General features: G+C 42.5%; 1 protein-coding gene across 1 annotated transcript in view; it reads right to left on the bottom strand.

Moving 5' to 3' along the window:
* Positions 1 to 27,304, bottom strand: part of LOC140269133 (receptor-type tyrosine-protein phosphatase N2-like) — a 203,651-nt gene that overhangs the window by 170,575 nt on the left and 5,772 nt on the right. Inside the window, exons 2-3 of the mRNA XM_072364154.1 lie at positions 19,472 to 19,522; positions 5,682 to 5,795 (exon numbers count right to left, since the gene is read on the bottom strand). Of these exons, the coding sequence (XP_072220255.1) occupies positions 5,682 to 5,795; positions 19,472 to 19,522 (165 nt within the window). The remainder of the gene's footprint in view (positions 1 to 5,681; positions 5,796 to 19,471; positions 19,523 to 27,304) is intronic.

Genomic DNA, 27,304 nt, shown 5'->3' with positions numbered 1-27,304 from the left:
GCTGCTACAGTTTGATAGCGAAGGCTTGATGAGTCATTTGGTTTTACAGGCTTTGCTTGAGTGAAAATTCCAATTAATTAATGGTGACACCATTAGCACAATGGAGTAAGAGTAGAGACAAAGTTTTTATATCAAAATTAGTTTGAAAAATAACTGCAAAAAAGAAGCGGGGAAATTGGCAGTCAGAGCCGTAACAGCAGATGTAGCTGGCTTTTGAGTAGACTAGTTCAGTGTTTAACGGCCATTAAGTCCAACGTCAAGTAACTCTGCAGTATTTATGACATCAATGAGAAGCATTTGGGGCAAAAAGAGTGGGCGCAGCTCACATTTTCTTTCCAGAAACACATTCACTGACATCTCAGATGGAGGCTGTGGAAGTGACAGCAACAACTTGACAAAGGAAGATGAGATTGAAGGAGTTTACATGTCTGTAAAACAGCTGGCAGCTCACCCTCAGATCCACTGTGCTGTCCAACTAAAAATAAACTAATTATGTCAGAAAGTCGTCCTTATCAGAAACTGTTGTCCAACACAGCCTGCTGGCCACAGTGCAACGCCTTCCCTCCATGTTGTTGGAGTTGTGTGTTTGTACCCTGGGAGTTAGTGGTTGTCTCTAAACCAGCTGTGAATATGTTGTCACCCCCAGAACACCCTTCATTACAAGTTTTCACTGCATTTCACTGTTTGACTGCAAGGATCGTGGTTTGTTAGCTGCTCGTTTTAGCTAACTTCCTGGCACACTGCACTGCCCGTCTCCGAAAGGTCTTCTCTGCAAATTCAGGAGGGGAATAAAAGACCAAAACATTAAAAATATATAATAAAGTGGAGTATTGCACAGCAGAGGCTACAACAGCTCCCACGGGAATGAATGGACTTTCAGGTGACTTTGACTTATTTCCACATCAGAGATGAGAAAGCAAACTGCAAAATGTATGTTTTCTCTTTCCAACACCTGAATATTCTGCAGAGGAAACTTACACTGGCTGACCAAGACTGATGTCAATGTTATTGACAGCTCATTTAACTCATTTAAAGCATCTTGTCTTGATAATTGCTGTGTCATACATCCATATGGCCACGACCCAGCGATCCACAGGCAGATTTCAGCTTCAGACTTTATCTTAAAGGGTTACATTTTAGTACAAATTAAATAAGAAAATAATCAATCAATTGCCAACAGCTTTGTATTCGCTTCTGCTTCGTTTCTTACAGATAATTTTAGTCTTCCCTGGTTGTCAAACTGTGTCGTCATCAGTGTCAGACAGACATTCACGTGCATTTACAACACTTGGAAAGTTGAAAATATCAGTGATGAGAAGAGGAAAAAACAAAAACCCTCATTTCAGCAAGTGTACAAAAGGACAAGCTTGATGAGCCACTTGGGCATTCGTGTCTGTTGCTTAACATGTATCCAAACACAGCTTTTTGGCATCCCAACAAAGGAGCAGGCGCCAACACCAGATGGGGTAGCGGAACGAAATGTTACCGGAAATATGCCCGCAGTGCGCAAAGCACAACATGAACCGAGGCATTTGGCAGATGAGCGATGACGCTGCTGAAAGATTCAAGTAACGCAGACTGCGACTCCAGATGTGATGCCCCGAGATGTGGGTCCATCACAGAGGATGGATCGCTCTGAAAGAGAACATTGTTTCCGTCAGCTGTAGATGCAAAGAATGTCATCTTTACATCTTACCTCAGATGCAGAGGTAAAAACTGGTGGAAAGGTGTGGAAAAAGTGTTCACCGACAGGTCCAGTGACAGCAGAGAGTGTGAATAAGTAGAGCTGTGCCAGCAGCTTTAAAAACTAACCTTGTCCATGCAGTCCTCCAGCTGCTAAATGTTCGAATATGTTCACCCCTGACTACTACCCGTCTACTGAGCAGCTAATGCACCGGCTTTTTAAAAAGGCTAAATTTACCATAAAGCTCCATAATGCTGGAATGTCCTTTTTCCCCTCCACCAAACACAAAACTGCTATTTTAGAGCAATTTGTACAGAGAATGTACTAAAATTTACACCATTTTTACCACACAAGTCAAGCCTAATGGTGAAGTTATATAATTTAACACACAAAAAGCCAGTTTCAGATCACCTTTCTTGTGTACTTAGTTTGTTTTGTGTGCATTTAAAATAACAGAAGCACAAGCTTATGAAGGGCTTTACATCTGAAGAAAACAATGCATCTGCACATTTTTTGATCAGGAGGCAGTTCCTCCTTTTCTTTCATATTGTTTTAACTCTGCGTTTGCTTTGAACTCAGATTAACTCCCCTGTCTGTTGGCATGGCTCTGCCCCCGCTCCTCTTCTTTTTAATACTTGTCATTTTATTTTGTACCAACATTTGAAAAAGTCCAGCAGTGGAATTTGTGCATTTTTATCAGTTTTTTTCTCTCTCTCTCTCTCAATGCTGCCATCTTGACCAGGACTGCATAGAAAAAGAGCTCCAACCTCAACCAGCAGACGGTTACATTAACTGAACTCCTTACAGAACAGTTCAGCACCCTGACACTTTCTTTAGTCCCCTGCAAAATGAATTACAACCTCAACTGCCTGGAATCAGGCACAAGCATGTCTTTAACAGCTGTGCAGCGTGTCAGGCCAGCTTTCGCCATCAAAGAGCAATAAAACTAAGCTTTTAATAGCAGCCATGGTGGCTTAGAAAACAAGCGTTAGCGGCGGGTGAACAGACGGCATCTGACACAACAGGTTAATAAACGTTGGAGCCCCTGCCAGGATATTCAGAGAGGCTCTATGCCTCACACTGCACTAAACCAACTGCAGATATGTGGGCAGGAGGCTGTAAGTTGAGATGAAGATAAAAGGCGCTTAAAGTTTGATACTTCCAAATGCAAATAGCTCACTAAATAAGATTCAGTGGAGCAAGAATGAACACTTGTCTAAAGATGGCCAAAAAAAAAAGAAAGATGCTGTAATAACACAGATCATGCAGCTGGCCCTTTTATTCAGGGTTTAAAGGAAGAGTAAAAGCAAATGAGAATCTTGATTTCTAACAATTTGAGGCAGGCGAAACATAGCCGATGTGCGGGTCAAGGACAAGAACATTTGTCTCTGAGCTGCGTACTGTTCCACTGTTTTGAGTAAAATATGCCTCAGCATCCAGCAACTGGAAACAGTCTGACATACCACAAGTTACAAGTTGCATTAGTTGTAACCACAAACAATTGCAGGCCTCGACACATTTAACGCTTGATTTATCACAAACACTTCTGCAAATAATCCCCACAACCAAAAGTTAGAGTATAAACACAAACAGCTGTTACAAAAAACCAGCATTCTGCATCCTGCAGGTAAGAAAAACAAAACTTTATTCAAATTGTGCCATTTTATGGAAGTAAATGAAATAAAGTCTAAATGCAGCTAAAAGGTGTCATCCATTAACAACACATGGCGTATAAAAGTGGCCAAGCATGACTGGTGTCAGGATGAGACTCGTTACGACACCATTTCATGACAGCAGCCAGACAACAGGCCGCTTTTCAGAATCCTCCAAAACTTCTGCACTTACAGTGCGGTCATTTGACATTTTGTGTTTGAGGTTTTGCTTAAAATTCTGCACTCACAATAAATGAATGATAAAAGGTTTAGACCATCACCATTTCAGCTACTAACCTTTTCTATCCAGTCATTACTCTTTTGCTGCATTTGTAGAGGTTCTGAACTGCCTTGAAGGACATCAGTGTGAGTTGGATGGCTGTGTGCATTTGTTTTTTTGGAAAGGAAAAGCAAGCTGTTCAGTCTCTGCCTCGAGAAGCAGATGCATCACCGTCTTTCGAGTTCTATCCTCTCTAATGGCTTCCACGAAGAAGCCAGGGCCAAACATCTAATTTGCATTATTTATTTCACTTCAGAGATGAAATCTGAATATTCCTCCTGCTCTCCCGCTGACTGCCTATTAGGTCAATTAAACCAAAAGGGAGCAAATGTGCCAAATCAGGCTCAAAAGAAAGGCAGATGAGGGAAAAACAAGGGGAGGCAGGGGTTGTACTTTTGACACTCACTCTCAAGCAGTTTCAGGGATAAAAGCCTGAATCATTTTTCTCCCTCCCTCCTGTGCTGTCGAGGGTTTTTTTGTTCAAAGCCAACGTACATGATGAAAGATGATGAAACACTTCTGCCCGGTGGGATGTTAGGCTGGCCTCTGCTTCCCTCTCCTGGTACAGGGCACCAACAGCAGCTCATAACAGCTCGTGTTCATCATTTCCATCTCAGCTATTTGAATTTAAATCGAGATAGAAACTCAGCTTAGATTCAAGTGGTGACACCCACTAAAGTAACTCACATATTCTGTTTTTAAATAAGCCTTCTATGGAGAAAGACTGCATGGTTTTAACGTATTAAGTATTCAAATTAATATAACCTTAAACGCTAGACTATTGATGTAAAAAGACATGACATTCAGCCAGTTGAAGCGCAACAACGGTACAGCCAAACATGGTAGAACTCCCCATCAGGCCAGGTGAGCTCTGAATAATTCAAATGTAAATACTGAACCTATGCAATTGCAGGTCCATTAAATATGTTGCAAAAGAAATTAAAAACAGCAAATGCCAAGCAAAGAAATACAAAGGTCAAGGTTAGACCACTCTAAAACTGGTCCAATTTATGTACCAAAACCCATTAAAAGTCACAGTTAGCAGCTAAATGTCAGTCATTCCCACTGAACCATTTACAAAAACACAGAGCCCTCACAAATTCTGCTGATCTCATCTCTGGTGTGTTAAATTCATGTTAAATGTTTGTGTCTGGTCATAGAAATGCAATCCACACACGCTGAAACAAAGAGAAAGTGTTATCAGTCACCTTGAGGCTCTCTCTCTAAAACCTAATAATCAGGTTAGAAATCTCTGGGTAATATTGGACTCAGACCTGAACTTTAACAGCCACATTAAATCAATAACATCAGCAGCTTTTTACCATCTAAAAACATAGCCAGAATCAAAGGAATAGTGTCCAAACCAGACTTAGAAAGACTAATCCATGCATTTGTCTCCAGCAGGTTGGACTACTGTAACGGCTGCTCACTGGGCTCTAAACGGGCTGTAAGACGGCTGCAGGACATCCAGAACCCTGCTGCTCGAGTCCTGACTAGAACCAGGAAATACGACCATATTAGTCCGGTGCTCAGGTCTCTGCACTGACTTCCTGTCGCTCAGAGAATAGACTTTAAAACAGCTCTGGCATGTTAGAGCCATATGAACCAACTGGGACTCTGAGAACCTCGGGGAGGGGTCTCCTGCTGGTGCCCAGAGTCAGGATTAAACAAGGTGAGGCTGTGTTTCAGCTTTATGCTCCTAAAAACTGGAACAGTCCTCCAGAAGATGTGAGACAGGCCTCAACTCTGACAATGTTTAAATCCAGACTGAAAACAGTTTATTTAGCTGTGCATATGACAACTGAAAGTATTTCATCTGCACTCTTTGTTTTTAATTCAGTTAATTAATGCCAGGCCACAGCATGACCTGCATTTAATCTGCATCATCACTTGGAGAAGTTAAACGGCAAAACACTGAGTTTGACAAACACATCGTTTTAGTTTTTGAAAGCTTGAAAGTCTTAAATGACTAACCTTTTAGTCTTAAAGCACAGCTCAGTGAAAGGCATTTTCTTTGCATGAATATGTGCTGTAGTGAGAGCAGTGTGTGTCGGTGGGTACTTGCCTCTGTTGGACAGCTTCTCCAGCAGAATCCTGAAGCGTTGCACAACAGATGGGGAAACATCATAGGTGTAAACCTCCTTCACCGGGGCAGAGTGACACCTCCCAAACATTCCATCTGCCGACACAAAAATAAACACTTTCTGAGAATGTATTCGGGTTTTGCAACACTTGTCTCCCTCTGTGGACGTGATGAAGTATATTTACTGTAAAATATTTGAGTGTTAAAAGGCCCAGTCTTTATAATGCCTGTCCATATACACACGAGTTTGGTACCCAAAACATAAGGTGCGTTCAAGTGCAACTTCAGCTGCCTGTGACTGACTTTATGGTTCATTAGAACTGGTGCTGATCGAATAGGTGGATGATAGAAACTCTGCAACTACGTCAGCAACAGTTGTCTTGAGCAAAGTGAGCTCAACAGTGTCTGATCTCACAAGAATACTGCTTAGAATATCGTGTCATCTTTCTTTATCCAGACTAGCATTAAATCCCTTTGCAAAGTAGGTAAAAGAAGTTTAAGGATTAAAAAAATAAAACCCTCACATTCATTACTTCTTTACCAGTTTAAGTATAGTTACCGTTCTCGTAGCTTTCACACAAGAATCCAAAGAAAAGACCCCTAAGACACCTAATGTAAGGGTACCAGCTTCACTTAACAATTTTAAGCAAACCAATTCAAGCAGACGGGACTTACAGGAGAAGGTGCAAAAAGATACATGAATGTTGTACACGAAAGTACAAGAAAAATGTGTTTTCAGGAACATTAAAGCCTGTGAATCCATTCCAAAGGACCCCCAGAATAACATTAACATAAAGCTTTTTAAAGTTCATGCTACAAGAAACAAAAAAAGCTTGTGTTCACAACCTCCAAAGGATGGAGTCTGACGAGTTCTCAACTCATAAAGCACTTAAAAGCTTTAATTCAAGTACAACAGTGTTAATTGGAAGAAAAACAACACCCACACAGTCCTGCTCTGACTTGGTGAAATCAGCTTTTTAGATGATTCACTTGCAACAAATGAACTTAAGCAAACCCAGACATAATTTACAAAAGCAAAATGATAGCAAGTTGTCATTTTGCAAAGTTCTGACTAAGTTTCTTCCCTGCAGCTTCTTTTTTTCCCCTCCTCCTCCTCGCTTTTTGCCTGCTGTGAAACTCATTTAAAATCCTGCAACTGACAAGACAGAGAAAAATGGTCACCTAGATAGTTTCATACAAGCATTTCTGAGGCATGCAACAACTGCAAAAGCCAGAATTCTTACAATGGCTTGAGTTTCACCAACACTGTTACACACCAAATGCATTCAGGAGTTCTGTATTAAAGAGGAACTCCAGTATTTTTAAACCTGGACCTTATTTCTGGCATGAAATATGTTCATCTACTCACTGAGAACAGTTTGGTGAAAGTCGGCGTCCTTCGGAAGATATTTAGATAACTCGAGATCCATATAAGCTCATTCACTCCGGTAAGAACGTCCATCTTACTCAAAGTCGTCGTTCACATTGTCAAAATCTGATAAATATCCTGCCATGTTGCACAAAACTAGCAGCAGCAAACTCTGTGTGAAGTTAGCCGACTGTCACAGAGCACGGAGTGAATAAACTGTGCTGCAGGGGGGCGTGTGGATGAAGTGGTCCCAGTAGAGTGCCTGTGTAGAAATCCCTCCGTTAGCTCTCCTATAGCTGCAAGTAGCCACATAACAGCAGCTATGAGCTAACAGAGCTATAGCACACGTTCATTCATTCATTCTTCTTAAAGTATTGGTGAAATAAAGACAGATAATGCCTTATTTAGAGGCTGCATCGTCTAAGCTCCGTTATATGGATCTCGAGTTATCTAAATATCTTCCGAAGGACGCCGACTTTCACCAAACTGTTCTTAAAAACAAAACAAAAAAAAAACCTATATATATGTTACATATGTTGTAAATTGTATAACCAACCAAGCAAGAAAGAAAGCAGCATTTCTGGAAAAAGTACAGAAATAAACTCCAGAACTCACAAATCAAGATGGAAAAACAAAGCAGCCGAAGAAGATAACTTAACACAAAATGTGGCCAAAACAAGTGGAAAACTGGTTCACCTGATTAGGAACAGGTGTGATTATTCAGCAGGTCTTTAGAGAAAAGCTTTGGACCTCTGGTGAATGTAGGAGGTTACACAAAAAAATGCCCAGACTCAGAGTTAACCTCCTCCTTCGGACTCTTACTCTGTTATTAATGTGACTTTTCACTTCCCTCTTTAAAGTCACACAGTGGGTAGTGTGAGCTGTGGGAAAGGCCAGCAGGAGGCTGCCTCAGAAAAGAGGCCGTGGGATGACGAAGCGTCTACAAAGATGAGTCACAGGACTTAAATGAACTGCTATATTTTTAAAGCGGGCTCATCAGTACTTTTGGAGAGTAGATATTTGGCTGTGAGGACTTTTAAAGTCCCATTTTGGTTGTTATTAATCTCAATAAAAACTCCTGTGGGTTCATTAGAATTAAAGTTGGAGTTGTGCATACTCTTCACCTTTTTTCTGATACCATAAATGGGGATCTATGAATATGCTAATCAGCTCCACCTACATCTCCATCCTCCAGCAGCTGAAGCTGGCCTTCCATGTTCACTCTGACAGTGTTTTCGCTCTGTTCAGCACTTCTAGTATTGGGGTAATTCAGCCGTAATTCAGCCAAAAGTTATGGCAAGTAAGGTTCAGGCAGCAAGTCGACCTCATCTCAGAGGTTCAGCTCATTTGGCTGCAGGCTCAGATAATGCACAAGCTCCCAGCTGAGAGCTCAGCTCTGCAGTCCGGCTTCAGAGGTCTCTTGGCCAGGAATTGGAGAGTTAACAAGTTAGCTCAGCCTGAATCTTCAGAGCCATGGGGAACCCTCTGCTAGTCCACCAATTTAGTCCAAATTCCTGGCCTAGCTTGGCTAGTTCTGGGCTCCGACATATCTGGAGGTCACAGCTTGTTTGCCTGATAGCTAGTTCTTCAGTGGGCTTGTTGCCTGGATTCTGGCTGAACAAACCTAAGTTGGCTCGCTTCTCAACCAGCTCTGGGCTACCGCAACTCACTCAGCTGGCCTGGAGCCTGGGCTCCCCACCCAGCCTTTTCTGGGCTGTCTTCTCTACCTATGCTGTTCTAACTTCTCCATGTAGCCTGATAGCATCTTTTTAACGGTTCCTCCCAGGTAGAGAAGACAGCCCAGAGCATGTGCAAATTAACTGTAAAGCCCCACCCTGCAAGTATTCACAAGTCTATATGGAACAAGCAGGCTGTCTGACCACAACTCTCTAAGGGTGCAGATGGTACTCAGCCGTAGCTCTAATAGCTAATGTCGCTCATGGTAAGCTTTGTAACATATAAAATAAACACCTTACAGGCATATTAAAAGGTTTGCACAGCTTGATTGTTAGTGGAGGGGGACTCTGCACATCCTTTTACTTCAAAGGAACACTTGCTTTACTATATAATTCACATCACAGCTGTCTGCACTCTCACATGGTCCAATCAATACCTGGAGTTGTTTAAGTGGCAGTGGCAGCATGTATTGATCTACAGTATAGCAGTCCAGAATGAAGCTCTGAGCTCGTCGGCTGATGCACAAGGCCGAGAAGTCACAAAAATATGCTGCGTCACTAACAAGGCAAGATCTTTAACAAGCTCACAGCAGTGATGTCAGGGATAATTTCATTTGATTGTGTCACACCGTATCTGCATGTATGAAAGTGTCGAGCTCTCTGTGAACACTGTCCGTGTCATTGTGCTCATCTCAGTCACACAAGGGGCTCTAATTACTGTCGTCTTACTCCAGTGTTTCACTGATCCTGTGGTTTAAAAATGGCACTGAGGACACAGAGGATCTGTGACTCAACAAGTAACGCAACAGGCAACGGATTATATTTTTGGACTGAAGCAAATTCATGCAAACGTCATAAATATTAGAAACAATTTTGGCCTCTCTTGTCGTTTTGAGTCACTTAAACTCCCAGAAATAGATGATAACAGTTGGTTATGGACACTGGTCTTTGTTGTGATGGGTTGCTCTTTCAGGTGAATAATGCATGACGTTAAAAATGTTGCAGTAAAGCAAACCTGTGGCCTTGGTTAGATTGATTGTTTAAAGATGTATGAATAACTTTGCTACCAACGAGTAGAATGTGACACCTAATATCCATCTAAAAGGAATGGTTTATATTCAGAATACAGTCAAAGGGAGTTTTTCTTCATGCTTACAAGAACAATGTAAATGTTAACGAATATAAGTTGCTAAAGTTAAACTTGTTGCATCCAGACTTATAGCTATCACAAAGAACAATGGAAATAAATAAAGATCCAGGGTACTTATGTACCACAAACCTCTTCTTTTGTTTGTTTCTCTGCTCAAACCTCTCACAGCATAATTTCTCTTTGTTTTCCTGAAGGGACATCTTGAATTATCCCTCATAATTAGACTCATGCGCGTCAAGCTTGTGCCATTTATTCCAGTTTGCTACCAGAGGGCCATAATTCAAAGCCAGACATGTCTTCTGGTGATTTATGGCAGGAGGTGGGAGGATTCGCAGGATTCTCTAAAGCACGACCCATATTAAGATGGAAGAAGGAGACGGACCGGCATTGATGAGCACATTTTAATGTGGCAGCCAAATGTTAAACATAGCATACAAAGGATGCAAAACCTTTCTGAAATATAGTCAGTTTAGTTTTATAATTTTTTCACCTCTTAGCTTTGGTTGATCAGCGATTTTCCCGAAGCTGTTAACTCTCCTCATACTGTTTTCTGAGGCATTTGTATTCTGGTACTACATACTGAGGATAAAGGTTTGGGTGCTCTCTCCACTTATAAGATGATTAACCCAAGATGCGGTTAAGTTGAAATACTTAAAAAAGGCAAAACAACTTACAGTGTTGTGCATTTCTAGACTGTACTGCTGGAGCACTCCGACTGAAGGCAGCAGCCTCAGTCCTGCTTAATGAACTGGATTAAGACGTTTTAATTGATCCGTTACCTCAGGGGACCTGCAAGTCCATCCGTCATAGACCATACTCCAAAGGATCAATTACATCTGGCATCTTGTGGCAAGTCCTCAGCAGCTGTGACTGGCTGAAACTAAAGGCTTTCCTTCATATTTTGTCAGCGACAGGCTGACTTTCAGGGCTTCCATGTTAATCAACAACCAGGTGCTGGGTGTGTAAAGTGCTCAATATGACGGCACATACTGTGTGTGTATTAAAAAGCTCATTTGAAATGAAAATATCCAGGTTTAAGTTCTAAGAAACTTAACAAGAGAGGCCTGGATATAAGTCAAATACTGTCAAGATGAGAGAGGAAACTGTAAAATACGTGGAGTTTTTAAAGAAAACTCTTCCATCCATTTAATCCAGGTCTGATCAGATCTTTTTACCAGCCTCCTCCAGGGAAAAACAGAAATGATGCTCCCAAGCCAACTGAGAGACATAATCTCTCCAGCATGTCCTAAATTTGACTCGGGTCTCCTTCAAGTCTGAAGTGCCTGAAGTCCCGAAACTGGAATGCATGTGGGATGCATACTAATCAGATGCCTGCACCAACTCAAATGACTCCATTTCAAATGCAAACGAACAGGAGCACCTCAACAGAGCGAGAAAGGAGGGGGAAGCGTGAATCATTTCGTCCCTCAATCAGCATGGGGAATGTAAGATTACAGGCAGAAGAAATGAATGAGCTAAGAATATCAGGAATAAGATGCGGTTGCAGGAATATCCCAATGCCTCTCACAGACAGAGCAGCAAGAGTAAAAGAGGAGATGTTGACAACAGATGGTTTCATCTTGGGCATGTTATTGAGAAGGAGCGTTTCTGGACCCCAAAAGTTGACCTGATGGCTGAGTCCACGTTGTCCACAGAGAGAGTTCATCTTTATCTGCCGACGCAGATAAACTGTTGCCAAGCAACAAACACAACACCCCAAATGTATTCGTGATGATTTCTGGAGAATCAAACAATTTCCCGTCAGGAATTGATAACATATGAAGCAATTCAACTGAATTTGGTATTTGTAAAAGGAGAAAAAAAAATAAAAAAATCAAACCCCGCTTAATCCGCCGGTCGGGTCGCTGGGGGGGGGGGGTGGAGCCTATTCCAGCGGTCACCGGGCGAGAGGCGGGGTACACCCTGGACAGGTCGCCAGTCCATCACAGAGCCACACCACACATGCTCAAACTCACTTCTGAGGACATTTTAGAGACACCAGTAAACCAAACATGCATGTTTTTGGATGCTGGAGAACCAGAAGAGAACCCATGCATACATGGGGAGAACATGCAAACTCCCCAGCTGGGAGTTGAACCTAGAACCCTCCTGCTGTGAGGCGACAGTACTAACCAACACACCACCATACAATCCAAAGTTGATACTCAACTTGTTAACTAATCCACTGAAAATGAATCACAAATGCAGCAGAAACCCAAAAGTAGCTTTGGTTTACACATCCTTACTTACTCCAGGGACTGGATAGTGTAGTGGTATGATAGCCATCTTTCGTGTGGGGGACCTGGGTTCAAATCCCCTGCATGAAAGGTACTACCTCCAGTAGGGGTCCTTAGGTCCTTACCCTACATGCCTACCTGTAAGTCGCTTTGGATAAAAGCATCTGCTAAAAACAAACTTATTGCTGTGATCCTGCAAACTGACACGAGTCCAGCACTGACATCAGGGTAGGGAAATCAATGACCCACCAGCTCCCTGAAGACACCTTAGAGGAACTTTATGAGACATGTGTCAGTTGCCCTCTAAGTAGTTTGAAGCAATCTTAACAAAGACTTCTTTAAATACGGGAATGTCTATACTTTGATTTGCCTTTCAGACAACTGACCAATGTCTTCAGGTCACATAATGAATTACAGTTTCTTGTTCCAGATTCCAATCTGATCTAAAAGGACAGTCTTTGCTCCTCAAAACCAAATTTCCATCCTTATTTATTTACAAGAATGCCATTTCAAAACAGCTCCATTATAAGGCAATAGAGTACAAGAGTTTGCCTCACAGGACTGTTTGATCAATAACATCACCCAATGTCAGCCAATTAGTCTCATCAGACGGCAGATGAAGCCGCGATGGTGGGAGCTGAGTGCTGATGCTACATCCTGACCCTCAGCTCTATTAGCGAGGAGCTTCTGGAGACCAAAAAGAGTTTTTCATTTGATCTAGAAACGCCTCGCTAACTGAGGGGAAGCTAAACGCTGATCTAGAAAATAGCCACGTTTTCAGTCCAGCCTGCCCTTGCCATGGGTTGTTGTGAAAATAACGCAGTTAATTTTTTCAGAAACAACATGCAACAGGGTGCAGATTACAGCCCTGCTCCTCTCACGCCTGTTGCCATGGCAATACCCACCGCAGGGATTTTTGCCTCTCGCAGCTGATCACGACTGCGCTGAGGAGAAGGGGTAAAACACAGCATCCTTCTTCATTACGCTGGCACCTTTATCACCATGACCACCATCCCAGTCTTAGTTTGCACAGTGTCACAGAAATATTGGACTTAAAGAACACGTGTTGGTCAAAATCTGCAGTCTGCATTTAAAGACTGTGTCTTAAGGTTGTCTGAATTGGATTTCCAGGCAGAGGGCATTTTCATGATTGAGAAAATCGGATGTTCACAACATGAGATGACCGAAGAAGTTCTTGTAGTTGTTAAAGTTTCTTAACTTTGTAAAGAGCTCTGCGAGAAGCCCAGAAAATGTCTCCATCATTGTGGCTCAAGATTTGCATGCATTTCGACAATGTTCATGCTACAAAACGTACACAGTAGACACACAAACCCAGTACACATGCACACTAATAATAATAATAAAAGATAAATGAATTAATACCGCTGTCTGTGCTTGAAATATTCAGTTGTAACAGCAAATACTCAAAGCCTTACGGCAGTGTTTCTCAATTCCGGTCCTATTCCTATTTGAACTTTAGTCGGACATTCACACCTTCTTGCAGCTGAACCACCTCCGCTCCCTGTTTTGATCATGTATGGTCTGGCAATACTACCTTTTCTTACCCGTTTGTGAGTAATTATGGCTGGACATTCACACCTACTTGCAGCCGAACACCACCTCTCTCGCTTTTGATGATGTATGGACCGGCATTCTTACCTTTTCTAGCACATTTTTCAGCAATTATGGTCGGAGATTCACACCTACTCACATCCACCACACCTGATTCAAATGAATGGCTCCTTATCAGGCCACTGCAGAGCTTGAGGACGAGCTGATCATTTGAATCAGGTGCTTACAGGGCTGTGTTTGTCATGTTGTCTAACAGAGACGTAACACAACAGTCGTACTGTTTACACATGGAAAAAAGTTAGAAGAACCAGACTGTCAAACATTTTCTCTCACTCATGACACCGCCTCCATATGAGGAACGAAGCAGAGGAACAGAACAGCGACTGCACCCTCAGTTCACCCAGCAGTGCTGCTGCTCAGAGAAGACAGGGGTAGCACAGAGCTGAACCTGTGCTAAGCTCGTCCTTTATCTTGTTCTAAAAATCAGAGCAGTAGCGTTTCATACTCTCTGAGCAGCACAGGAACAATAGTGCTTATCTGCAGCTCACAGCAGAAATCAGCTCTCCTCTTGCTTAGTTAACTAATGCCAATTAAAGCATGACTGGAGGCCATTTTCTCTGCTGGAAATCAGTGTTTCCATGCTGAGAAAGCTTCCTCTAGATGAGCTCCATTATAGCTCTGACAGTAAAGCTCAGGGACCCAATCAACACCTGGAGGGCTACACTCACTCCATCAGAGAGATGGAAACATGTCAAAACAAAACTGTTACCTGCAGGTTTGTAATTTTCTTCTCACAGCACATCAACACTTTTTGTGACTTTGCTAGTTTGAGCAAGCAGTGCTGAACCTCACGAATGAGGGAGTCAGTGAACTGAGGCTAACAGGATTATCTGTCAGCTAACAAACTGATTAACTTCTTGCACGTTACCTGCTACTAAAATCAGCACACTGCACATAAAGAAAGGGTAAAATGTAGCAGCGATGGAGCCAGGCAGCGATCGAAACAGAGCTTAAAGCAAATAACATTCTTTTTCCCCTTTAATGCTTACAGTGAAACTAAATAAGTGCAGTCATTCACCTCCAGTTACACGCTTAAAATCGACAGCACCAGCTGTGACTAGTATTCATGGCTTCTCTGCTAACATAATCCAAAGCATGTTTTTGTCAAATCCTCCCAGTCTGAACAGGCTTTTCCTTCTAAATTGGTAAATATCTTATTTAACTGTAGACCTGTGCAGTCATTCGGCCCCTTTTTTCTATCTCATACACACAACATGGCCATTCCACTTAGTGCAAAAGGTTGTACTGTTGCTTGGCATTTGTTAGAAAAATTCTCTTAAAATTAGGCTCAGAGTCGCTGGATACGATTAACACAAAACATTTATTTCTTGCAAGAAAGAGACAAATCCACACAACCTGTCGGGAAGATCGCTCAGAGTTGTCTTCCCGACAAAATGGTGCTATTGCTATTTATGTTGTTTATGCTTGCTGATCACACAATGTTATGAGAAAAGGCGCTTTTCTCACCATTCATTATTATGGGAAGGAACATAAAAGGTGCTTCTCACCAGTTAATATTATGGGAAAAACTAGTACCAGAGTCAAAACACTTTTGCTTGAATCATAGAAGAGGAAAAGATGGAGGGACTCTTCTGTCATAGTATAACTATATCATTTTTCCAACAGCATTTTAGCAACATTTGATCAATTTCACTAAACTTTTACTGTATTCCGGTTTGCTGGTGAAAAATCTGGCAAACTTCTGAAGTTAGTCTGATAGCAGCTATCCAAAGTGCCACTGGGTAAGAGGCGAGGACAGGTTGCCAGTTCATCATGAGGCCGACACACAGACGAATGTTCAAACTCACCCCGACAGTCAAATTAGAAGCTTATTTATAATATAATACTGAAAAAAGGGTCGAGATTCTGACTGGAGCACTACAGTATTTGGCTGTCATCCATGTGAAGAAGAAAACTCTCCAATACAGAAGAAAGAAAACGACCCTCCACTAAGTTGGAGTGTAATTGGGATGATTCACTCCAAAAGGCTGTGACTGCAAACAGCAGCCGGGCATGAGTTTGACTGTTCTCCACATCGTTGTTTATCTCCAATCTGAAAATATGACCTCTGTGTCTTCCCAAAGCAACACTGCTGAGCACATGCACAGAGCAAATAAGACCCATCACACCCCAGAGCAGGACAAAGACATCAGAGGCAAAGCTCGCACTGATCTACTGCGAGGCTGAACGATCTGTACCAACAGAAAGCCAAGGCAATAAGAAACATGTCATTTCCACAGAGCTTTCCAAACAAATTAAAGTGGTTACAGAACAAGATTAAAACGGTGGAAGTAAACATCATGTTTCTAATCAGTTCGTACTGTAATAGCGCCACTCGTCATTTATTCTTGCTTCTCACCTGGTTCGCTGCTTTTTGAACAAAAACAGCACCATTCTCCTTGTGTAGAGTCAATAAATCTGTTCATACACGGTTGAAGGAAAACAGACTCAGTCTAATGTAATATCAAACATCAACAAGAGATTGTTAAATGCTGACGGAAAGCAAAAGTCAAATGTTTGTCTTGATATCATTTTACTCTGTTCACCAAGTAAAGTCCTGATAACTGAGATGAGATGAATGTTATTCTACCTGCAAGATGTAAAATAATACCTGAAGCTCTAAATAAATCTGCAACATGCATTGAAACTGAAAGACAGATACACTGGGAATGTAAACAGAACTAATGTAATGGCATGTGTTAAACAGAAAAATCATCTATAAATACACATTTGAGATCACTGAGCAGAGATAACTGTGACAAAAATGTGCTGCTTCCATGTCCTAAAATGTAAAGATGTGACGCTCTGATGACTGAATATGTTCGGTGAGCAGAAAGAGAATCTGGCAGCATTCTTTAGTGCCATCAGAAATGATTCATATAGGAAAAAATGTATTCTACAGATCTACTGAAATAATAATGGTTGTAAAATGTGAATACAGAGGAAGTCTTACAGCAGGCGGGCATGTCTTTATGGCCACATTAAGCTGTAAGCTGAGGCTGAAAATTAATGCCAACAGAGGTTTCCACGCTGCAAAAAACTAATGTATCATGAACCTGCATTCACCAGCGAAGACCAGTCAGACTGGACTTGCTTGAGTTTGTTAAGGTGACTTCAGTTTTAGGGTAAGCATGAAGGCCCAGCTGTCTTTAGATGATTATAAAACATAACCTGGACGGCAGAGAATCTCCATATCTCATTCTGGCTGCCTTTGACAAACACACATTTTGTGCAGCATAATAAAGCCGACCCTATAAGGAAAATGCCAAGTCGCTGACGCACAGCGCTCCTGACCTTTCTCTTTTTGTGCTCTTTCATGCAGGGGTCATGTGCTTAAAAATATCCAAAAGTCCACAGGGTTGGGTGGACTGTTATCACTTCCCGCTGAATTCTGGACAATTACATCAATCAGGATGTTGGTTTGACTTGTGTTTAAGGGTGCAACGATTAGTCGACGTTGTCGACAAAATCGATAACATAATTAGTCGTCGACATATTTAATTGTCGATAAGTGTCGGTTACGTCATCAAACGTCTTTTTTACGCTGTCGAGCTGAACATCATTTTTCGTACGGAGTGAGTCATCTCACTTCCGACCTATCTCTGCTTATAGGCGCATGCGCGTTACGGTAAATAATAGCGGGAAATGACCTGTAGAAACAGTGAAATGGCTGCGGCTGAATTATCTTCCTCTCGTCCAAAAGTGTTCAGGGTCTGGGAGCATTTCACCCTCAACACCCAGAAAAAAATAGATTACCTGCAGGTTTTGTAAAGCCGACCTCAGGTATCATTAGAGCACGTCATGAAGCTCTGGGAGACTCAGACTCACCATGGTGAGATATTTAGCTTGTTAGCGTAGCCTGCTAGCTATAAATAAACGGAGTTGTCTTGGATTTTAACATTAAAATTGTCTCATTCAGCTTCACAGTCCACCGTTACAACCAGGCTGTTCTTTTTCACTTTTTGGTATTAATTTGACTGTTGGTGCTTTACAGCCATTTTCTGTTTATGTTAAAAGTCAAGATGAAATATGACTTGAATGTATCCTTTTTTTCCGTTTTAGATTGTTTTAATTAATAATCAACCGATTAGTCGATTAATCATTTCAATAATCGATGACAAGTGGACTATGAAAGCAGTCGTTAGTTGCAGCCCTGTTTGTGTTTTCTGCAGGCAACGCCGGTGCATCTGTCTACTTTCGTCATGCAAAAACTGGCATTTGTTGTTTAATGTTCAGGCTTCATTTAGAAAACATCTGCAATGAAAAGAGGCAAAACCATGCAAGAGACCACCTGATGCGTCCTAAATGATATCTGTGTAGATAAACTATTTAATTTTATGGTATTTTATGAGAAGATGGATGGTGAATGCTGGAAAAATACAACAAAAGACTGGAAAATGAAGTGGCACTAAAAAGGAACAGCTGGAGAAACACATTGCAGCTCAGTAGGTTTAATTGGTAACAAGTTAGCAGTATGACGGGGTATAAAAGGAGCACCTGAGAGTCTCTCAGAAGTGAAGATGGACAGAAAGCTGCATCTCGTTGAGAATAATGTTCCTTTAAACAGCATCACAGACAGCTGACCCCCTCCATGCTGGCTTTTTATCGGCACTCAGTCCAGGCCATCTGATGGTGTGGGGGTACGTTTGTTCATCTTGAACTGCAACTTGCACGTGATTTTATTGCTTTACACCAATAAAAAACATTTGGCACATGGTTGATAAAGGGCAGTCAGACCGTTACAGACTGCTGTTAAAAGAAGGTAAACCTTTTCAGATGTGTTCCATTTGACATGTTTTCTACGTTCTTTGTGAATCGATTCGGAAGATTTGCTAATCATTGCATTCTGTTTTTATTTAGCCAGCATCCCTACCTTTTCTGACCTTTTTGTAAAAGACTGTGCATCATGCAGTGCCAGAGTTTACCTCCCACACAAAACTTCAGTTTCCAGGAACAACCAAGATACACGGTTGTGTTCACCTGTTCTACAACCCTTTAAAAACTTATGTTCCGTAGCTTTCTTGCACTGAATTGTGGGATAAACTGTGATAAATGTTGATTCAAAGAACTTTTCATCAGTCTCTATAGCTACTTTCTGAAATGTGAGGTGAAATGATGACGGTAAAAGGTCAAATATGAAGTAATACTTGAAAGCCGTTGCCTACTCACATGGAATCAGCTGACAACATTTCATCCGAGTGAAATGAGGTCACCTGAGGCAGCCGCAGAGCCCGTCTGTGCTTGGCTAAAAATAAAACTCCCTGTGGACACAACGGTTTTATCACCAGACAAATGCATTGTTTTTCATTCCTTCTTCTTTGTCAGAAACAGCGCAAAAGGACACCCTGCAGACAGGAAACGGCAGAGCTGATGAATGTGGAGCACAGACACTGCTCAGGAGGAGGAACAGCAACGCAGCGCTCAGGTTTTGGGCTCGGCGTGTACTGCCCTGCACCTCCAAACAGACGTTTCACACGCTTAATGAGAGCGTTCTGTCAGATCCTGTAGCGACGCTGGTAAGTAAGTGAGGTCTGCTCTGCACAGCTGAGAGCTTCCCAGGACAAACGTTGCATAAAAGCAAAGAAAATCAAGCTTTCTGTGGTTCCAGGTGAATTCTCAGCTTGGGGTTTCCCTCCTGGGTTTATTTCCCCCTTTATATGCTGCATATATGTGTGAGTGTGCAGGTATGAAACACAGTGACGGCTTACCGTTGACGCAGATCTCATAAGACGTGCACAGCTCCTTCTCAAACAGGCAACCTGTCAGCAAAGAAGCACAGAGACAACAAACGGGTTGATGTCAGCCAGTTGAATCTGAGCTTTCCAGGAATCACTTTGGTTGGATTTAGCTTCCAAGCACTGAGGAAAAGCTCAGCTTCTTCCATACTTTTTCTGCCGCTACATTTAGTTTCTCTGTGCCCAGAGTACACCAGCACAGCTAACCTCACCGAACACGTCGACAGGCCTCCATCTTAATCTTAATAAAACCTAAAAGTACAGCGGTTAAGCCCGAAAATCAAGGGAAATTGTGCACTTTTTGAAAGAAACATGAAACTTCTACCATAGATGGTTCATTTTCAGGTGTGGAGGGGAGTCAGATTTGACCTCTGAGGCCCGGTAGAGGTCAAATCCAAGATGGCCACCAATGATATGAAAAAAATGCCCAACTTTGGAACCAAACACTGTAGAAAAACACTTAAGGTGTCATTTCCCACTAACTTTAGGGTAGAATTCAATAAAATGCATTTAGATCAATGTGGACGTCAAATTATGCAGACATGGGGAGGTGAACGGTGCAAAAATGTTATTTATTTTCAAAATAATAACAGTAATGATATAGTTAATAATGATGATAACAATAATAATGCCAATAACAATCATTAATATAATAAGTTAGTTTTTAACTTTTTAATTATTTAGTTATTTCATACGTTTTTAACTGATTTCCTTTCATATATATATATATATATATATATATATATAAAACCTAGCATGTAATGTCTAAAGGCCTCCATCTTAATTTGGATCATAGGATTGACTTTACACACAAAATGATGTCAGTCCTGCTTCTGAAAAGAAATATTGAATGTGTTCTTTCTGGATCTTTGTGGAACCTGGGTTTTTAGAACCCACTGGAACCCGTTTTAACTGCAGAGACACTGTAAGGAACATTTGACTGAACTGGTTATTTACTTCTGTCTTTGAAGGAATTCATTTTAAGGTAAGTTTATGCCTCCAATCAGTGTTGGTCTTTGGATTTTAAGACTGCGGCATGAGATGAAGCGGCTTATTTTTGTGTTTTTGGCTCCTGGTGTTGCTTCATTTGTCAGCTGCAGGCAGTAAATGCTCGCAGTTATCCTGAATGAACTCCGGAGAGAGGGAGAGCAGGATGATGCATCAAAGTAGCTCCTTCAGAGCTCCTCAGGGAGAGGCGAAGAAGCAGCCATATTTTATTCTACTTCACTTACAGGAGATCTGACAACAAGCAGTATACTGTTACACCTAATGTGCCTCTGCCTCGCTCAAACAAAACAGATCTAAAACATGTTCTGAACCAGATGTGGACTCAGGAAGTAGCTTCGACACTCAATGTTCTTTGCTGTCACACGAGGATTTAGAGCGTCAGCGTTCGTCTCTGACCGGCTGGGAAGCTGCGGGCTCGGTTCTCAGCAAAGGGCCAAACTAAGGCCAAGCAAAGCATCACTTCCAGGTTCTTTAACTGGTTCAAGAACTTTAACTTTGGCGACAAGCCTGCCTGAATAAAAATGAATAAAAATGCTAAATATTGTGAACTGTTTCAACAGCTCAGTTTCAGGCTTCGCCACCTTTGGTAAGTAAGCGTGCTTCCTGCAGCTGCAGCACGATACGAGCCCCCCAGAACTGAAAATGTCTCTTTTTGTTTTCTGAAGATGAAGCTGAGGTTAGTCTGACTGTAAATGCTACTTTAATTAGCCCGGATTTCCACCTCTGTGATGAAAAGAAATATCAGTTTAATATGAACTAATGCTGACACTAATCAGCTCCAGGTGGAAGCAAACCAAAAACAACACACATCAGGAAAATACCTCGAGGATTAACGAGCTTCGTGCTGGACAAACACCATAATGGGATGCCGTAACCGTGGCAACGCCTGCTGGTCTCCCTGAGGGTGGCTGCGTGGAGTTCACTGTCAGACACCTGAGAGCAGACGGCGGCTTTAAGGCCACCAGCAGCTCCAGCAAGGAGCACCTCAGGCTGATTCCTCCAGATGTTTCTGTCATAAACCTGGTTTCCTCACCTTCGTGTTGGGAGTGACACCCGAACGCTCCGCTTTCTTTTATATGGTTTTTCTTGCATTTCCAAACACACTGCAGCACGTAAACGATGTTCAGACTGAAGAAGCTGCTGTTGGACACCTCTTTACGACTATTTGACCTTATGCACTTATTCTGCTTATTTGAGTGAGACAAACAGCCTCCAGCGTATTACAGCTATACAAATGAGAAGTTTTACCTTCAGACACTCCTGTTTAGGATCTGGTTTCAGCCACTTATCTGCCTTTGCCAACAGCCTATCTGTGTATGAAAGAGTCTCTGCCTGAAACGATAAAGCTTAACACAGAGCAATGTTCTGCTCAGCTCCTGTACGGCGCTACCACACCATCCATCTGGAAAAGCTATCATTTTCACTAATGCAGCCCTCTCTGGACAGATAACTACGCAGTTATCGCAGCAGAGAACATTAATTTTTGCTGTTTTGTGCCACCACACTGGCCAAAAGAATCCAAATAAAGCAGGGAATGTGACATTTGGAGAAATTACACCAAAGTACACAAGCTGTCAGAGCTCTACATCGCAGTCTCATTTCTCTTTGCTCACTTTGTCTCTAATGGAGACGCATCAGAGGGAAGTCATTTGAAGTGCGCTTGTGACACGTGCGCGGGATAGTCATTATGTTTCTGTTTTCATTTAACTAAAAGGAAAATCACCCGCGGCTGTGCTTGTTTACGTCCCGGTGGAAAACCAGGCGGTAATCACCACCGTTTCCAGCAGAAAAGGTCTTGTTAGAAGCTGATGCATGCAAAACTAAAACCATGTTTTCAAAGAGTTTTAATACAGCAGCTTTGAGGCGCTCATGTAGCATTTGGACCAATTCCTGCAAAACAACATGAAAAGCACAAAAATAAACATGCCAGAAACACAAAGAGGCTTACAACTAAAAGGGAATTATAATGCTGGAAACCCATTTTGGCAGAAAGCAGGTCCCCCGACTTAAATCACAAATTATTTAGAACACGGACAATACAATAATTACACTGTTTAAATATACATTAAAGCCTAAGAACTGGTTCATGTAACAGATTAGTTAAAGTCACATGTTTTAAAACCAAGTGTTACGGACGTAAACTTAAGAATACGATTAAAAAAGTAAGAATTATAACACACTCCCTACTGATCAGGGATCTTTGAGGATGATGACAACACTTCTTTTTATCATTTATTATTCAGTGGAGGATAAAGTATTCATTCTGATTACATTTGAGTGGAAGTGAGTGGCCACAGAAAACTTTACAGTGTAACCAAACTGCCACTGAAAATAGGACATCAGGAAAACTCAGGACATGGAGATTCTTTTCAAAATTCACACCCGAATAGGAGCAAACTGCAGCCAGCTGAAAGTGGAAATGGAGACATGCTGCTCATGGACTCTTTCTGCTCCCTGGTTTCATCAGCCTTCAGCAGCAGTACTGCACTGCAGACCAAAGCCGAACCTCCAGCATGGGAGGAACAAAATTTCAATCAACTCCATCCACCGGGCACAGAGCAGTGTCCAGGCTGTGGCCTTTAATGCCGCCTGGCAGGGTTATTACAAGCTGCGCTCGCTGAGAAGCAAGCACTACATTACCCACAGTGCCATCTGTCTGTTTGCACCAAACACCTGCTGCTCCCGAGCACGAGGGACAATGATCAGACTGAGAGCGGTCACCCTGAAAGATGAAGCCAGGGCTAAAACTGCTCATAAAGTCCATGTGGAGACTTCACTGGCTCCAAAGTGACAAATTCAAGTTAGTTTGACTTGTGTGTTTCTGCATAGTAAACGCATTGAACAGCTGTGTTCCAGCTCAAGCAGTGGACCACATTAAGCTGGATTTTTCAGTTCAGCTGCAAACAAAATGTTGCTTTGAGTTCATCACATGCAGCCACAGAGAAATAAGGAGCAGAAGAAAGTTTTATCGAAGCATTTCTGTTCCGGTGTCAGTGAGACTCATTCATTTAAGTCACATGACTTCCAGTTTGTTCCTACAATGAACTCAACAATGTTTTCTCTGCCCCTGGGTTTGCATCTCTGGACTGTGGACAACAAGCCAAAGCTGGGTGGAGCCTTTAAAAAGCTTTTAGTTTGTCTAAAATTGGCCAAAGTTTCACTTATTTCCCAGGGCTGATGGAAAAAGAAAAAAGGGGCTTTTTAATTGACTGACTGTGTGCGGTTTCCACTCACTGTGTTTGACTTTGTAGAAAGTGACACTACCTTGCCTCCCATTGTTTTTAAGTTAACACCGATTGAATTAGTTTGGCTTCAGCTCTGACAGAAATGATCAATCAGGACAACATGCCACCTGCCAATTTGGACAAACACATAAGGAAGGATTAGACAGAGTGTGAGAGTCCATTACTCAATTAGGAGGTGTGCACAAACACCTCCGCTGAAACTGGCAGCAATCTGTCTTCGTCATCTTTTCCTCTCACAACAACAAAACAACCACATGCATCATCCCTTCCCTCATCCTTTTATACTTATACTCTCTGGCTAACAGCTAAGATAGATCCAGCACGCGTTAAGGCTTTGTTTTCAGACCACAGGCCTCAGATACTTTCATGAATTAAATGCTTTGACAGATTTTTTGACAGGATTTCAGTCACTCCAACAATTAAAAATGAATTACAGGAAAGCAATAAGGATTCTCTGTTGTTCTGGTAAAACAAAGAACAACTGCACCTGAAATATTGATAATAATTCATAAATACGTGAAAGGTTTTTGGGAGATGGCAGAAAAAGTCTGTGCAGAAACTGATGAAAGTCACAAATCTCCAGCAGCAGACTGGGAGCTCTGCAGTGAAACCAAACATCGCGGCGAGCAGGAGCCCTGCAGGGCCAAACTGGCACATTTCCCTGAGATGAATACCCAGAACATATGTAGGTTTGCCTGCACTGTGAAGAAAATGCAGAACAAGGGGAGATATCAGTCAACACAGCCAGAAGCAGCAGCTTGGAGCAGGCAGGAAGACGGAGTGACCGGCTTTTCACCAAACCTTCAGGCTCAGCACGCCAGGCTCACCAATATATCCAATGATGGAAAGATGCTCAGGCAAATAACCAGTAATGCAAAGAGTAACACAGGATTTTTTAAACTTAGGTTAACAAAAACCATGCAGTAAGTTAGTTAATCAGAAGAGCTAAGCGCTGACCTGGAAAAACGAGAAAGAACGCCACATTTATCTGACTGTTTTATTTTAGATGCTCACAGCAGGTCTTTAACAGCATGCACAAGCTGTGAGAAGTTCCTACAAAACTAAATCAGTTAGAATTGTTTCTTAAATAATTAGTTAATATACACATTTTGCATTCTATTCAAATCCCACAGCCGTCGTTCTACATTTTTCACCATGTCTGCAGCTAATTTCTCTGGTATTTAAACTAAGTGATGGTAGCAAAGTCTGAAATCTTCCACTTTTTCCACTATTTTCCCTTGAGTAATGATGACAGATCAGTTTATGGGATGCAACAGAACGTTGACCAAGGCAATAAACAGTTTGATTTATTTCTTAAACATTTGCCCATAGATGGCACACGTCATAAACAGCTGTGAACCATTCAGAGAATATGCTACCTGAGTAAAAACTGTTGCTGAGCTTCCACTGGAAACAGAAAGCATCACATTAACATGGCACTGTTAGGATATGGGTTTGATCTGCTGAAGGTAGATGCACTGAAATCATCTGATGGAACTGATCTTACACTGTTCATTACGAACTTTAAATGCAGCAAGTTGTGCCAAGATGACATTGAATGCAGCATGGCCTGAAAGTCTACTTTTCCTCACTGAAACTGAGTATAAAAGATTATATTTGACACATCAAATGGTGTAAAGGGACCATCTAACTGCAGAGAAAGAGGTCTCCCATAGATTTTCCATATCTTCAGCTTGTGGAAGCAACAGGTCCAGGAGGGGAACCCAGACACCCCTCTTCCCCAGTGTTTCTGTTCAGAAACGTGCATGTTAGCAAAAACTACAGAAATGTCATAATGAAGGCATGAAGTGGGTAAGAAAACCTGCATCCTGGCCCTCACATGGATGTTGGAACGACCTTCCCACACGAAAGCAAAGAGGACCAAGAGAAAAGGACAGGAGTGGGCCCCACAAAACTGCTCAGGAAGGTCTAAATGAAGACACCAAAGAGTCTGAGGCGTTCATCTGGCCACCACACTCCCCAGATACCAATCTGAAGGGATCTCTGGCCACCACACTCCTCAGATACCAATCTGAAGGGATTTCAGGCCACCACACTCCCCAGATACCAATCTGAAGGGATCTCTGGCCACCACACTCCCCAGATACCAATCTGAAGGGATCTCTGGCCACCACACTCCCCAGATACCAATCTGAAGGGATCTCAGGCCACCACACTCCTCAGATACCAATCTGAAGGGATTTCAGGCCACCACACTCCCCAGATACCAATCTGAAGGGATCTCTGGCCACCACACTCCCCAGATACCAATCTGAAGGGATCTCTGACCACCACACTCCCCAGATACCAATCTGAAGGGATCTCTGGCCACCACACTCCCCAGATACCAATCTGAAGGGATCTCTGGCCACCACACTCCCCAGATACCAATCTGAAGGGATCTCAGGCCACCACACTCCTCAGATACCAATCTGAAGGGATCTCTGGCCACCACACTCCCCAGATACCAATCTGAAGGGATCTCTGGCCACCACACTCCCCAGATACCAATCTGAAGGCATCTCTGGCCACCACACTACCCAGATACCAATCTGAAGGGATCTCAGGCCACCACACTCCCCAGATACCAATCTGAAGGGATCTCTGACCACCACACTCCCCAGATACCAATCTGAAGGGATCTCTGGCCACCACACTCCCCAGATACCAATCTGAAGGGATCTCTGGCCACCACACTCCCCAGATACCAATCTGAAGGGATCTCTGGCCACCACACTCCTCAGATACCAATCTGAAGGGATCTCTGGCCACCACACTCCCCAGATACCAATCTGAAGGCATCTCTGACCACCACACTCCCCAGATACCAATCTGAAGGCATCTCTGACCACCACACTCCCCAGATACCAATCTGAAGGGATCTCTGGCCACCACACTCCCCAGATACCAATCTGAAGGGATCTCTGGCCACCACACTCCTCAGATACCAATCTGAAGGGATCTCAGGCCACCACACTCCCCAGATACCAATCTGAAGGCATCTCTGACCACCACACTCCCCAGATACCAATCTGAAGGGATCTCTGACCACCACACTCCCCAGATACCAATCTGAAGGGATCTCTGGCCACCACACTCCCCAGATACCAATCTGAAGGGATCTCAGGCCACCACACTCCCCAGATACCAATCTGAAGGGATCTGATGACATTTTTGGGAAGCAAACCTACTCCACAGAGACCCACAGTTAATGTTCCTGTACCAGACAGCCCAGGATGCCCTTGGATGTGTTTTTGTCCTCACCGTGACTGGTCAGTGCTCCTCTGGCCTCGATGACCTGCTCAATATTAAGAAGGTGGTGGTGTTATTGTGGTTGATCCACAGATAAATAAAGACACAGCGATTAAGATGCAGCTTTGCTAATGCTGGTCATGTGATAATGCAACAAATCATCAAACTGTGAAGAAAATGCCGGGAATCCCACAATTTGGGCATCTAAGAGGCAACCTTGTTCAGAGTTTGAGATGTCCCGCATATTTTGTCCAAGAAGCGGAAAATACTAAAGAATAAAATAAGAGTCCACATTTCCACC

This window comes from Leuresthes tenuis, unplaced genomic scaffold (assembly GCF_036924035.1).
Source record: "Leuresthes tenuis unplaced genomic scaffold, fLeuTen1.0.hap1 SCAF_14, whole genome shotgun sequence".
In the NCBI taxonomy this organism is placed as follows: domain Eukaryota; kingdom Metazoa; phylum Chordata; class Actinopteri; order Atheriniformes; family Atherinopsidae; genus Leuresthes; species Leuresthes tenuis.
This window is presented reverse-complemented; position numbering and strand designations above follow the sequence as displayed.